Source organism: Hypanus sabinus, chromosome 5, assembly GCF_030144855.1.
Source record: "Hypanus sabinus isolate sHypSab1 chromosome 5, sHypSab1.hap1, whole genome shotgun sequence".
Taxonomy (NCBI): domain Eukaryota; kingdom Metazoa; phylum Chordata; class Chondrichthyes; order Myliobatiformes; family Dasyatidae; genus Hypanus; species Hypanus sabinus.
In genome coordinates, this window is record NC_082710.1 from 65,246,823 (window position 1) to 65,262,173 (window position 15,351).

The 15,351-nt window shown below is 39.6% G+C and overlaps 1 protein-coding gene across 2 annotated transcripts in view; it reads right to left on the reverse strand.

The window, feature by feature from the left end:
• The window catches only part of pax5 (paired box 5), a 507,795-nt gene extending 496,212 nt beyond the window's left edge, over positions 1-11,583 (reverse strand). The window contains exon 1 of one of the 2 annotated variants that reach the window (XM_059969114.1): positions 11,482-11,583. In XM_059969114.1, coding sequence (XP_059825097.1) covers positions 11,482-11,521 — 40 coding nt within the window. In that variant the 5' untranslated portion in view covers positions 11,522-11,583. Of the gene's footprint in view, positions 1-334; positions 378-11,481 lie in introns of those variants that run through there. The other variant, XM_059969116.1, reaches the window with a different exon arrangement.
• Between the last annotated feature and the right edge of the window lie 3,768 nt (positions 11,584-15,351).

The window sequence follows — 15,351 nt, forward strand, 5'->3', positions numbered from 1 at the left end:
CCATATCTTATTTCTGAGTAAAAGTATAGGCAATTAAAACAATATTGTAACTGTCCACTAATGTTGCTGCTTTCTATTTAATTATGAGAATTAAGAAATCGATTAATTAATTTGTTTTTAATTCAGGAAAATGGGGATGGTAGTAAAATTAGCCGTGCACGTGTGAGTCGGCTGTGATTTTCACCAAAACATGTTCCTTCTCCAAGACTTCGCGTTGCTCCGGGTCCAGGGACATCTGAGCATCGATTTGAGAAACCGGGTACTCCAGCACTCCTTACACACTCTCACTCACTAGGAACCGCCAGACGAGCCGGGGAAGGAGCTGCCTACTTACTATGCATTGCTGCAAACGGGTCGTGCTTACAGTGGATTTCCATGAAAAGGCGCAGCCGATCTTCAACTCGGAGAAAACCTCGATGTTCTGGTCTGGATTTAACCCCTTCACCTATACTCCCAGAAACAAAAGAGGGTGAGCAGCGCCCCACGCAAGCCCAGAAGAAGATCTCGATCTCAGCCACTAATTGTAGGTTCTACAGCTTTGTGATCCTCAAGGTTTCAGACCGATTGTGCAAGAAACGTGAAAGTTAAGTTTATCAGATGCAATGCAATGCCCCAAAAAATGAATCCAATTGCTACTCAGTGACAGCAGTGGATTTTAACTTCGAAATCGTTCACACCCGGAAAAAATCCTTTCCAGAATTCCAGTTTCTCTTTTTTTTTGCGTTTTCCTGTGCAATTTGTCCGCTGCGTGTGTAAAGGCGGGTTCCTGTTTCCCCGGAGTGCGCTGGCCCCCTGCTCTGTATTCAGTCGCGCTCAGTCTCCTCCATAGTGTTTAAATGTGGCTGAGCCCACAGTGATTCGGCGCTGATTCGCCCAAGGATCAGCTCTGCGGGGACGATGCACGGCCCCGGCTACTGTCAATCATATCAAAACCAGCCAGTCAAGCAATCTTCTCCATTCCTATTGACCAATAACGCAACATCTTGGCCAATCACCCTGCGAGCTGCTGATCCATTCACCAATAACCCTCATCCTTATCTGCGAAAGCTGACCAATCGTAGGTAAGTGATTTTTAACGTCCACCAATTATCTGCAAGTTGTAGCAGGCAGTCGTTTTTATAACTGGTTATCTCACAGTGTATTCTGATTGGTCCAATCTCTTAAACCCTGGAGGAACGTCTCTCTATTAAAGAAATTCATTCAGATATCCAAAGCGGAATCTAATTTTTCATTTGAATAATTTTAGACAATTATATTTCAAAGTAAATCCTTTTTTGCTCTTTTTTGTTTATATAAATAAGTCATTCATTTTTTATTCTAAGTCAAGGAGTCTGTAAAATTCTAGTGCCTGACTTTAGTGGCATTGCCAGATTTAAGAAAGCAAAGTAAGAGTTGACACTTACGGCTAAGCAACATTAGCTAGGTGAATACAACGAAACAATTACGTTACAAAAAATTAAAGCATTATTGGAAAAATATTTACAAAATTATTCTAAAAAACGACTACATGCAATGTTGTTAATAATAAACTGTCGATTTGTATGCCACATTAAATTAAAGGATGTTGAGTATTTTGATTAATCACTTCCCGCATTTAATAACCTTTTGTAGCCAAAGAATCAGTTTCATAGTCAGTTAACAGGTGTCAGATCCAATTTTACTTCATTGTCTTTTCGGCTAAATGTAACGAAAATACTGTAATAATTTGCAACATATGTAACTGTGATAGAGTATAAAATACGTGTTCTATAAAATTACTTGGAAAACATCAACACCGAAATCTGGGAATTTATGAATAAGTCATCCCGAGATGAATTAATCGTGCATTGTAATTCCATCTTCATTATTTAAAATACATTTTAATGGTTATTCGCACATACTTAATTGTAATGTAGGTTAGCCCTACTCTGAAATGCACTTTCACAGTAGAATTTCCATCTGCAGCAGGAGGCTATCTGTTCTTTTCCTGCTCTTGCACACATTCAGGTAGACACGGTAGTTGTATCACACTTACATTTGCACTTATTTACATGGCGCACTTTTTATTGGAAGCTACTGAAACGTTTTGATCAAACTTGTCTTAATCAATAACAGTACAATAGACCAATATTTCATAAATTATTGCATTTGTTAATTGGACATTTCAAATATTAGCACAGGCCCATCGATGCGTGGAAAGCATGCTACTTATGTATGTATCTGCCAGTCGAAATTCACGGAAACAAGTCACTCCGGAGATCACCAAAAATTTTCAGGAGTTTCATGGTAATAGTCAGCAAATAAAAATATTTTAAAATGTAATTTATATTATAAATCAAAGTTAATTTGGGTTTGGCGTGCGGCTTTAATATTGGCATAAAAATCTGTCTGTATGTAAGATAATGGTGTATAAAGTAATTCTTTATATTTTATAAATATTACTCTAAGAGAAATGTCACCGGTACCAACTACGACCTGCTGGATAAGATATTTTCTCATTCAAATATTTTCACAAATCTAATGCACCTGCGTAATCGTAAACGAAATTTTTAATTCGTATTTTGTTTTAATTCAACGCTCGAGTTACTGTGGAGCATATTTTTTTTAAAAAAAACGAGACAGTCAGCTAGAAGACTGAATTTCATGGGGTTTTGGAAACTTCCATTGAACTGGAGGAACATGGGAAAATGTTTGAGGCTGGCTCTTGCTGAACTGTGTGTGAGATAATCGGACCTACCCTTTCAAACAGGAATAAACTGCATTTGGTGTGATATTGCAATCCCTTTGCGGGGTTCAGTGTACTTCCTTTATCTAGTTCAGCGTTCCTGAGCCTAAGTCTTGAATAATTTTAATATTCTGGGGCGCCCTTCCCCCATTTTAGTGATTTTGCTGAAGCAGTGTGTTTTCACCTGCGGCTGTGCATAAATGATTTTAAAGATATGACTTTGTTTTCACATAAGCAAGCTCGCATTTTCCTCTCTAACAGCTATATAACGCCAAGAATGATGTGTTAGTGAACACAGTAAATATTTCGACAGGAAAGAGTCAAAATAAACTTCTTTGAAGTTATATTTTTTCGAAGGTCTATAAGCTTTTTTGCGATGATACAAATAGTTGTGTTATTTCTAAATGTGAATGAGGCGTCATCCGAGGCCTTGACAACTAGGCCCGCTTTCAAATGGGTCAAATTGGGATACAAAAGGGTATTTATGCCTTTTTTTTTTGGACGTTGAAACTCGGAAGATTTGGTACTAAGTCGCCAGCTCTTCATGCAAGGAATGGAAAAAAGCAGTCTGTTCCTCTCAGTAATTTTGAAAAGCCTTGGTGTTACAAGCCATTAATGGTACCACCAACCAAGTAAAGCATTTAAACGCCCTTCATGAGATTCTGCGCGCTGTCAAAAGAGAACAAATCGAGACTAGCTTTTTTTCTCTATTCCAGTTCGTAGTTGCTTGTATTTCTCCAGCTATGAAGAAACAGAGGCTCAATTTATAGCTACATTTTAGCCCAACGCTCAAATTATTCGGCCAACGAGTGCAGAGAGAATAGGCGGCAGGATGAAGAACGTTCTCGCTTGAATGCCTTTGGGTCTAGCCAACCCCACCATCCATAAGTCCAGAAATTCAATAGGAGAGTTCCTCTGAGTCGGCATTTCCTTGTAGGGCCCGTCTGCCAGTATCGCGGGACGAAATTATCTAATTCGAGAGACAAACTAAATTTTGATTGATATTTTCTTTGCCATTTGCTCTTGGAATAGGCAAAGTGGGCGTGTTAGATCGTTGGTAAGCTCGTCCCGACTTCAGTGGCAGTGAATACCAGCTGCTTGTGTTGCTCTGAAAATTGTTGTATTTCCAACAGAATCTGCATTTTATAAGGCAAAGTGTCAAACTATTTTTCCAACACTTTCAAAATGAAATTTTAAAAATCCCTATAATTGTCAGTTTAAATAATCAAACTGACTAACATACATGGTGTTGAAGCAAATCGTCCGAGCTCTCTAAAGTATACAATAGTCCCTAGCTAGAGGCCTTTTCTGATTAATGAGTCAAACCTATAACTTCCGGCATAGAAACATCCCGAATAATAACATACCAGTGTTGAATCTTTGATCGCGTAAAATTCAGAGAGCAATACAGCATACTTCATTTTACGAGTTCAAATTTATCTCTTCAGTTACCGCTCAAATTGAAAGTATTTTTGGGAAACTCTTTGCATGATTTCATGGTAAGACAATAAATTACTTATCCCAGAACACGAGCTAAATACCTCAAGTGCCTGACACAAAATTCAATTGATCGAGAGAAATTTAATTCTAGGTGCCATCGGAGCAGCCTAAAGTATATTTTTTGTGGGGACGCAAAAACAGCGGCAGCAAAATGAGCGAGTGGGGACAACCCTTTGTACTGCGGGAGGCCAATTAACGCCTATCGCCATGCTGGTTTAGCGGCAGGTTTGGTGTGCCCCTGTATATGCACAGAATACCTGCCACGAAGCACAACCATTGCTCCCAATGAGGAGATATTACAGTCCGTAACTATATGTGCCTTGGAGTTGAGGATTAGCTCTGATTGTCAAAGGTCAGAGCACGAGCTTATGTAAAGGTCCCCGTGCTCTTGAGGAGTTGAGTTTTTTTTATTTGTTTTCAGGATAAGGGGGTTGCTGACAAAACAAATTATTCCTCGAATAGAATAGCATTCTGGGTTAATAGGCAATTCGGGGGAGCGTTGAAGAGCTGACCCGTCCCCTCCACCTTGTTCAGTTCACATATCGACCGTACGGGAAGTGGAACTTGTTTATATCTTTTAAAAGGAAGTAATGAAGCAATTGCACATTATGACACGGACTGTTACTGAACACTTCTAATGACTGTTTATTACGAGAAATAAAAATTCTATTTTTAAAACAAGTGACAACTTTCTCTTGCCTTGGTTCCAGTAACGTGACTCCTGGCCACAGGACTATGAGCTTATAAAATAGGAGCCGGAGTTGTTACTGGGTTGTTACAGTCTACTCCACCATTCAATAAAATGGCCATTCATCTATCTCAATGCCAACTTCCCGCTCTCTCCCACATGCTTCGATACCATTTATGTCCGACTACTACTTCCCCACAAACCTACGGAGCTGGAGAATCCACAGCAGACCAGATGGCTTCTGTGGATAGAGAAACAGTTAGCATGATCAGGACGGCAGCTTGAAAGTCGTTGACCTCAAACGTTAGCTGATTCTTTCATCACAGATACTATATAAAGTCCTTCTAATGCGAAATTTCTATTGCGTCTGTTGTGCCTTTGCGTGGAAGGGAGGTATTTTTGTTTTGTGTTTGCAATCCGGAAAGGCAGCAGCGTGGCTCAGAACTCCAGCTGGATGAGGGGCTGTCAGATCGGTTCTCCTTTCCATATGTCCATGTTTTACTCAACATTGCTAATGATCCTGGTTTACATAGTGTATAGAGCTATCGCAGTCAACTTTCATCTTCATTCTGTGCCAGTGACAACAGAGTGCATTCACTGCTGAGTATGGATCAAATCGGAAGCATCTGAGACCAGAAATACATAGCAAAATTTTAGCACCATGTCAGCCTTAGTGGTAGAGTGCAACGTAACTTGGAAGTCAAATTGGCCATCTGGTTCCAAAAGCAAGAACTGAGCGATTGGTTGAGACAGATTAGGCACAGAGGGTGAACTATTTGCAAAAGTGCTTGCAATTCTTCTGGGGACATTTTAACTTTAGAAACTTTTCATTAGATTTTAATGCTGACATTTAACTTTCTCTCTCTCTCTCTCTCTATCTGTCTGTCTATCTATATATATATATTTTTATATATATACATGCGCGTTGCAATCTGCGAAACAGTTCTGAAAGATAATGCAGGAAAAACATCTGTCTAATATTTCTAGTGTAAAGTCAACCTCAGATAATCTAGGATTTTCTGTGCGCGGAATATTTGAAACTCGAATCCATGCATTCTACTTGGGGGAACATCACAACTGAACATGATCTTTTTCAATTTAATCCGCACCGCAATATAGATGAAGCTCCTGTGTCCTTCGTATCGTGAGGGAGATATTTCTGGCGACACTTCCGTTTCCAGTTTAGATGCACGATCCGACTTTTTCTTTAAACTCCTGAGTAATCGTTGACACTGGGGGAGGGAGCGGGGTGAGAACGATGGGGAAGAATGCAGCGTTTATGCGAAGTCGTACATTGGAACCTTCGACAGAGGGCACCAACATTCACCAACTACAGTTTGTCACTTTCTCTTCCCTTCTTCGTGTTTCCTTACAGAGACATTCCTTCTGACCTTCGACACAATTTGTACTAGTTTTCTATATCGATTCTATTACTCCCGCATAGTTTCAACACCCCCAGTTCATCTGGAATCGTTGTTTTAGTTGCATTTAACTGTTTGTTGTAGAAACGTTACTCGTCAGCATTTGGGGATGGTCTCTGTGAAAGCAACCGAGTCGCTTCGTCACCTTCACTTAATGGCCCGAAGATTGCTGGCAGTGACAGATCAGAGGGATGTTGCTGCTGTTAGCCCAGCAAAGGAGACATAATTTTGATCTTAATAATTTGTCATAGTTTAAGATTATGAACATTTCTGATCCTAAACGTTGGGCCAATCAATAATCAAATTGAACACGACGCTGAAGTAAAACCTTAAATTTAGGCAAGTATTCACAGAAAACCACAAACCAAAATCTCTTAGTTTAAGTTTCCTTCGTAAATCAGCGCATCCCGACATGTTGATGCAATTTTAGTTAAACACAGATTGCATAGTGATGTAACCCGAATCCCAGGTCTACAGTGAATAGACGGAACCTAATCAAGCACATATGAACTTTCCTTCCGAAATTTTACTGTACGAAAACATTTTGTGCAAAATTGATCGAGGTGCATCATTTTCAGTAACAAAACGCCAGTTTGAAATGGAGATGAGGTGATATTTGTGACAATTAGGACAAAATTAACCCGCTATAATAACCAAGAATGGTTTGTAAAGAAATATTGCCAGTAAATAGATTGGGGTATTGATGAGTTCTTCCCTGTTATTGGGTATGGCGGTGATTCAAAACGAAGTTAAGGCTTTGATGATGGTCACGTGAATTGCTTTCTTGGTTTATTTATTATTTGCATATTTTGTTATATCCCGGGAAAAAGCAAAATGATGCAGGAGTTATCTTTAAGCAGTTATCCTTTCAACGTTACCAGCGAAAATGACAAAAGTCATGTTGAAAGGCATTGGTTATTCACCTTTGGCAGTGTCACTTGCCCTGGATTCACTCAGACCTACACGAAACGCACGATGCGAATGACAAGTTGTATCAATCACCTTTATATAACCTTGCTGGCACTGTACCTTATAGGCTTGATGTTAGATCTCTGATCCGCTTTTCACTATTTACAATATTTCATATTAGGGTTCGGTGGAACACGTAAAGGGGATGAATTATAGAAAGAATTGTGACGGCATCTATCGATTCTTTGTGGATGATATAGATAGTACTTTGAAAGGTCTAGCTAACTTATGTTGTCTTGAAGACTGACAGGTGACTGACACTTGCCACCTCAAAAATCTAATCTTCGTACGCCAAGAAACATATCTGACCATTGATTTAAGGGAGACATTGTAGAAGAAGCTGGGATGATAGTCAAAAAATGGGATTTTTGTCTGGGCAGGGAGATCTAGGCCTCGCTGGAAACTAAAAATGACAGTGTTTCCCTACAGCTTGTAACATCTGAATGGTTAAACAGCAAAGAGAAAACTGCAGTACTCACTCTTTCTTTCTTGCATCCTCCCTAGTCTGCTGGGTCTAGCTATAAAGCAGCAGAAGGTAACCTTGTTCTCTTCAAGAATTGAGGGCTAGCTTATTGCGTTTCTGTTGGAAGGAACTGCTGCTCGTTTCCTCGGCACGTTTTCTATTTTTTTTAAAAATTTTTGGTGCGGGGAGGGGTGAGTCAGAAAGGATAGTTGTGTGCTAAGAGGGGTTCATTTCAGTGAATAGCTTTTCTCCTTCCATCCTGTGGGGGACATTCCTGCTCCACGTTTTCTGGACCGGAAATCTGGCTGTCGATGGCCCATTGAGTTAGTTTGAAATGTGAGGGTGTGTGTGTGTGTGTGTGTGTGTGTGTGTGAGTGTGTGTGTGTGTGTGAGTGTGTGTGTGTGTGTGTGTGTGTGTGTGTGTGTGTGTGTGTGTGTGTGTGTGTGTGTGTGTGTGTGTGTGTGTGTTTCGTCGCAAGTTCTCTAATAGGTATTGATCGCCAGTGTTTCGTGTAGGAATCTCAATTTTAAGGTAACACCTGGCCCACGATTTTAAACTACATCATTGTAAACCAGACTAGGTTCATTCAAAGGCCATTTAGTTAGTTAAGTGTACACTTTCGGCATCTATTCTGATTTCAACATGTAGAAATCCTGTTAACTATTTCCCAAGGATATCCTATTTGTTTAAGTAAGGAACGAGTTCCATAAAGGAACATACTTATTTCATCCTAACTACTAACTTTATTTCCAATTTTTGTATATTATTATAATAGATCATCGAATGCAGTTTCTCTGCAAGCTAACAGTTTAAACGTCTCTGTTTGTGAGCACAAATAGTGCAATGACAGATACCCAGTTAGTTTATTTAATCTGCGATTATGCACGCGGATGTTGTAAAGTTCATCATCAAAAGGACAACTAATGAACTAAAAGGCAGCACCTTAAAACAGGCCCGACCACACCGAACACGCGTGACTCGCACGTGCTGTTACAAAGGCTTTCGACACTGTCATCTGTCAGCCAGAAAGCTGAAAGTAAACAATGATATAGATTATTTCACGGGTCACAGACAGGGAAAGCAGCTAATGTCCTAGAATGGCACAAATTCATTCTTGTGTCAGGCACGGCAACTAGTGCCCTTTATGATCGATAACTGGGCAGGATCCTTTCGAAAGCTGAACTGGGGAAGGCTGGAGGGGTCAGTCAGGGGGTGAAGGGAGCAGGATCCCATATCCTGTTTCTTTGTTTACGGTGATTCCACGTGAACTATGCGACAGATTTCAAATTAATACGCTGCGTAGTTGAGGTCAACATGTGGGATGTTTGCCTTTATATTCAAACATTTTGGATCCAGCCTGCGAATCGTCCATTCTGTGTCTTTTATTTTAACGCATTGTCATTGAAAGGAAGAGCAGTGTGCCCTGTTAAAAGAGCTCCCCGTAAATCATTTGACTACAGACAGCCTTGTTATTTTAAATAGAGGAAGTAGCGATAGGCAAACTGCGATTATAAGCATGCCATCGGTTAAAGGCTTGGACTTCCTGCATTAAGAATTGGAACTCGCGATTGAGTTTCCTTGAATTACTCGAACCTCCCGACATAAACTGTCGTCTATTATCGGGAGTAAATATTTAAAAGACTCGGGGGCAGTGGGAGGCCGAGAGAGTGAATGGTAAAGGGTGAGGGAAGATCCCCCAGCCTGGACCATGACAAGTCAAGTAATGGATGTTTTGGCCTTGACCCACAGAATGATGAAGAAACCTGTTGAATTTATGTTTAAATGAGAGAAAAACGGGTCATGAGATTCTCAGAAACTTATACGCCGTTTCACACGATGACACATACCCTGTTATTTATTGCTATGTGCGCTCTAACTTCCTCATAGCTCACAGCAATAAGATCTCAGCGTCCGTTTTGTTTTGGCTCGGGTCTTTTAAAGCAATTGATATAGGTAACGATTTAACGCTATTCAATGGAGATGGCGTCGTCTTTTAGAATCAGTTGGGTCTACAGACGAGATGGCATTTCGAAGGTAAAACATTTTATTCTTTTACGGTTTGAACACAGAAGAAACACCTCACAAATTTAACGTTCCGGTTTCAACATACGTGCAGCCCAATTTCCTAGACCTGTACTATACCAAGGCACGGTTGTGTGGAAATAGATTCTTACACTTCAATATTTGCATTTCATTGTAATAGGAAATACCCACAAGCGATGAACGATGGGTTTACCGGAGGAAACGGGGATCGGCTGAGTGCTGCGTTGACAAATTGATTCGAGGGCCGTGAAGGAACGTGATTTACCCTAAGGGTTCAGTACGCCCTGGTGTTATGACGAAAGTTATTGGCAAATCCATCTACTTAGCTGAAAAGCACACGGTTAGAAAGCTCGAACTGGCAGCTGCGTGGTTTAAAATTGCAGATACAACTTTTAGAATTATTCAAACCACGAATATTGGCCAAAGAAAGTATGAACAAATGAAAATCCAACAAGCAATTTAACAGTATAATTTTCCTATCGAGGCACCCGTCTGCACAGAACAGGGTCGTGGAGCTGGATGATCATAGGTCTTTAGAGGGAGACGGGCCATAGATCTTCAGAGAAAAGGCTAGAGCGTTCTTCAGAGACGGTTTAGTATTTTTTCGTGTTTTGTCCTTTTGAGACGCTGTGTCTTAAATGTTTATACTAAATCGGATCTACACATTTGAACGGAATCGGTTAGTTGCTTGCGAAGCCCCACGCCCTGATTTCACGTTTCGAGTTTTTGTTTCAGAAAGAATGTCGGTACTAACTAACTTAAAACAACTGTAGGGACGGAATGGAGGAAAGCAGATATTCGCCCACAGGTCAGTCACAGCGATTCCCTAATAACCTCCCAAACAGAATCAGACCGAGAGCCAATTCCATTCCCTCCCCACGCGATGAATCAATAGAACTGTACACAGATTCGAAAAACGAATGCACAAAGCAAATAGGACAATGACGGGGCGCCGCGTCAGCCATTAGACACACCGTAGCTATTTTTAAGTTGCGAAACAGCACAAAATAGAACTTGATAAACATTCTCAATGAACCAGCGAACATGGTCATATACACAATCGACAGCTCAGCCCCATCCTCCCGCACTTGAAAGCAGCAGTTTGTGCCAATTGGCAGTTTCTTTCATTCCTGGCACTTTCGGTTGCAGACCCGAATCTTACAGTTCCGTCTTGCACAGCGTGACAACCAACATGTCGTAAATATTCAACAAACAACAACAAATTTTGTTTTTAAAATATAGTTAACTGACTGGACTTCAGAAACGACCTTGACTTATGTTAACCGCACTCGGAATCCCCCACAAAGGGTAAAAAAATGCCAAGCTCATTTTTGATGGGGAAACTAATCTTAATCTACTGTACACCAGACGCCGTCTTAAAAAGCGTATGTTTTGTCAGTGCCGTCACCGTAATCCAAAACATACTTCCCCTCTGAAACTGCTAAATATCCATTTTAAGTTTTCGTAGAACATTAAATTTACTTTAAATGGTTTCCAAGACTTGAATGTTTATTAAGTGGATCTTGATTATTTTACTTTTTAAAAACAAACTGTCTTAAGTTTTCATAGTTTTTTAAAACTACTGAATACTATTTAACTGCACAATACTATTTAACACTCGACTGTTGATAATGCAGCCGCGTCATGCTTTCAAATTACTTGTATATTTCACAGAAAGATCTATAAACCTACCTGATCGGATACTCCTGAGGGCGCTGCCGCTTTTTTCCATACTGGATATGGTATTTCGAATCCTTTATGAAAAAAAAACTGATGGAAAAGTTTCTCTCTTTCGCTGTGTGTGTGTGTGTGTGTGTGTGTGTGTGTGTGTGTGTGTGTGTGTGTGTGTGTAGTCGGCTCCGGATAATTTGACTCTTCCGCTACCCCGTCGCGTCTTTGGTGCTGCCCATTGATCCGAAACTAAACGTTTTAGGTGGAGAAAAGGCTCTGAACAAACCGTGAAATGATTAAGGAACTAAAAGAGCTCGCTACATGTGAGATCATGTCCTGTTCGCTTAAAAAAAAATCGCCAAGTCCCTCGACACAGCGTAAAGAAAGTAAAAGTCTCACATCTGCCGGACAAGTCACTCCCACCTATGGCACCCGGTAACTTTTGGGTTGTCTCTTTCACCTCCTGATTCCACCCTATTTACAATGCCCGGCATTTGCAGCGGAGGATCAGTCGGAACAGGGATTCAGAAACAGCGCATCACACGCCGATCAAAGCATCACTCTAACATTCTGAATAATCAAAGGCTTTTCTCACCACTTCACTCTCTGCCTACCCCCTCCTCAATTTACCACAAAACACACACATGCTCACATCAGATGATTCATATACAGTCGGCAGCTGAATTTTGCGCCCCCAACGCGAAACCCTAACCAGAAGCAATGTGGTACAGTGCACAGTCCCGCCAGCTTTCGGTTTTCTTCTTAAATACGACGCCACTGTTTACAAAGTGTATCGAATTGACTCGTAACGGGAGGGGGCATATTACCAAACGTCCGCTCATCCTCCAACCCCCATGCTCGTACGGTCGCGGAAAATTGATTTTTTTTCCTAATATGAAATAATATTTGCTCCCGTTATTACTACATGTTATAATAGACTGTTATCTAATTCCTGTACCCACGGTTGGTCATTGGAGAAGCGGACGCACTCGGCCATATTTCTGTCTGCAGCACAAACTGAAATTAATTCAAAGTTGGAATAGGAAAAATATACAATTGCTAGCTCAGAAGTAATGCACTTGTTCACAAGCAGTTTAGTTGTTCGGTTACTGCCGTACTTGATCTTTTACTGGTGACCTCAATACAACTTTAAAGAAATTCTAAATACTGATTCATTAACGTCAATAGCAATGTCTCGCTGCAGTTCAAATACCAACAACTGCCGGTGAATTTACACATCTATCTCTTATACAATAAATTAATTTTGGGCGTGTTTACATCGTACTGCAAAAACGCAAATGAGTTAATTAAAAAATTCAAGTTACTGAAAGGTGGGTCGCTTTAACGACACTTGGAGCTTTGACTTTACATACATAACACCATAAAAACGCCAATTCAAACTCATTATGTACAATATGAAGGCAATACTCAGACCACGCGTCCTAACTGGGTATAACTTCATGGGAAAGCTCAGCGCCTGATTTATAGCAACTCCAGATTTCGATCCACATTAATTACTCTTAAAATGTGTATTTTATTATTTTAAAGGGCTAGGATAACCGGTAGAAGTGTGTATGATCAAAAAGACAATTTATGTCACCACCCTAACGGATTTCAGCCCGAAACATGGATTACCCGTTTAGCAAAGAACTGCTGGTAGGCTGCTCCTTCGCTTTTACGAGTTTCTGAAAAGCACTCAGATCAGAGATCCAGTCAAGGAATATAAAGTGCCCAACTGTTATAGCAGTACGTACAACTTAACCTAATGGAAGTAAGGCATCGCCAATATTTCGTCCTGTAATGAGAATACATTAAGATCTAAAATAAAATATTTTAGATGATTGTCTTAATAGTATATTTAAATGTTCATTCATGGACTAAAACAGGTGGGTTTCGACAGGATCTACGCTCAAATCCTGATTACCTGAAATGTTTTCGGAAGCAAGTTAATATTATCATGCAATCAAAAATAGTTATTGAACAATTGGCACAGGATTGAGCTATTCGTAAGTGCGTGAAACAACTAAGTATTAACTGTAAAAATTGATGCAAGAAATCAAAGAACATGCACACACTCGCCGGATGTCTTGCTGAATCCTCAATCTGAAATGCTGATAAATGGGAAGCTTTATCTAAACTCACAATGTCAGAAATTGAAATTCTTCATTCTAAAACAATTTATATGCCATTTTGTTTAAGAGCTCAATGCAACTAAAAGAGTAACCTTAACAATAATCCTAGCAGCTGAAGATCGCCAATAGTTTGATGAAAGGAAGTGGACCAGGGGTGGTTGTTCACTTAAAGCTATACTGGAGCGCTCACAGCTAACTCGTAACATAAAAATTAAATGATCAAGCCTAATGCTGTGTTAAATGTGAAAGAAATCCCACCCGCTTTTCCATAGTAAGACTGAGTACAAATAGATCCTGACCTTGAACAGTTTTAGATTTTTGGTTCTAAATGGGAAACACGTTATTTACCGAGTAAACACATAGACGACCTCATCTTTTTACAAACGCATTTTATACATGTATAAATATAATTACTATTATAACTTATTTAATTCCAACATTCACATTGATCTTTTTAAATTTGACATTCAGTATGTGAGTGCAATGTTTCTTCTTTAATTGTGATCACCTGTTTTAGCCAAATATTCAAAATGTTGCCGTATAAATATCTGGAATGTGATTAATAAAAAGTCGTGAATAATTACCCGCATCGCATTAAAATGTATTGTGTATAATGACGCCCAAACTGATATCGGGTTGTAATAATTATATGAAACTATTGCCATCGCTGCTCCTTTCTATTCATTAAAATATATGGCGTGAAGCAGGATCATAACTAACCTTTATTTATCATTGTATTAATATAATTGGTTTCATTTATCACACCGGGTGTTCTATTATCTAAATATATTAAGTTTTATCCATTTTTATATTCCTTAAGCGCAGCAGCTTACGTTTACAACTTTCATATTCTTGAAGTTCTTTTCACAACTTTCAACTGATATCAGTGAGAATAATCCAAATTGTCTGCATCTGAGTGTTCACCACTGGCCATATTATTACTCCCGCGTTCGATAAAGCCATGTGTATTCATCAGCAACCCAGGTTCTTTCTGGTTGTGTGGCCTTAGTTATCAATTCGTTATTAAGATCGCAGCTAGCAGTGAAAGGATATGTAGCTGTTAATCCTTTTGATTATTTCGGTGTATTCATATTTTGTCAGTGTCACCATTGGTAAAATGAAATAAAATAAAATAAAATAACCAAGCATATTAAAAAGTTACTCCAATGTGATGGCCTTTGTTGATTCAGAAAACGGATGATTGATAAAACTGAGCTGGGCCTTAAGTTTTCAGAGTAGTTCATTTAGTATGCAGGTAATTAAAGGGAAAATGTGACCAATCTGTATGAGTCTTTAAAATCCCAAATTCTGGGGTAGACAAAGGTTATGTTTGCAGTTTAACAACCTGTTTTGCCACATTTATCTTCAGCTACTTCTCAAAATGGCATCGATGTCTGTTCTAGCACTTCCAGAGGATTTCAAGAAATACCACCGATCCACTGATTTAGGCTCTAATGTGACCTTTGACCTGCTGTAGTGTTTCCAATGGAGCTTTTTTTCCTCTTATGGTGTTATGAACGGAAACAGAGATGATGAATATAAGTGGAATATATAGACTTACATCGTCCTGGAAAAGGATCAATGAACCGAGGTCACCCGAAGACAGTTTGAATAACCTCTTGCACCTAGTCAATAAGCAAGCAGGGAAAATGGCAGTCTTATTGATGATTCTCACTACAGTGAAAGCAAATAGGCAGAATATACTGCCCAGGTTATTTTAATGTGAATACCCTTTGCAATTATAGATATTGGCATGTCT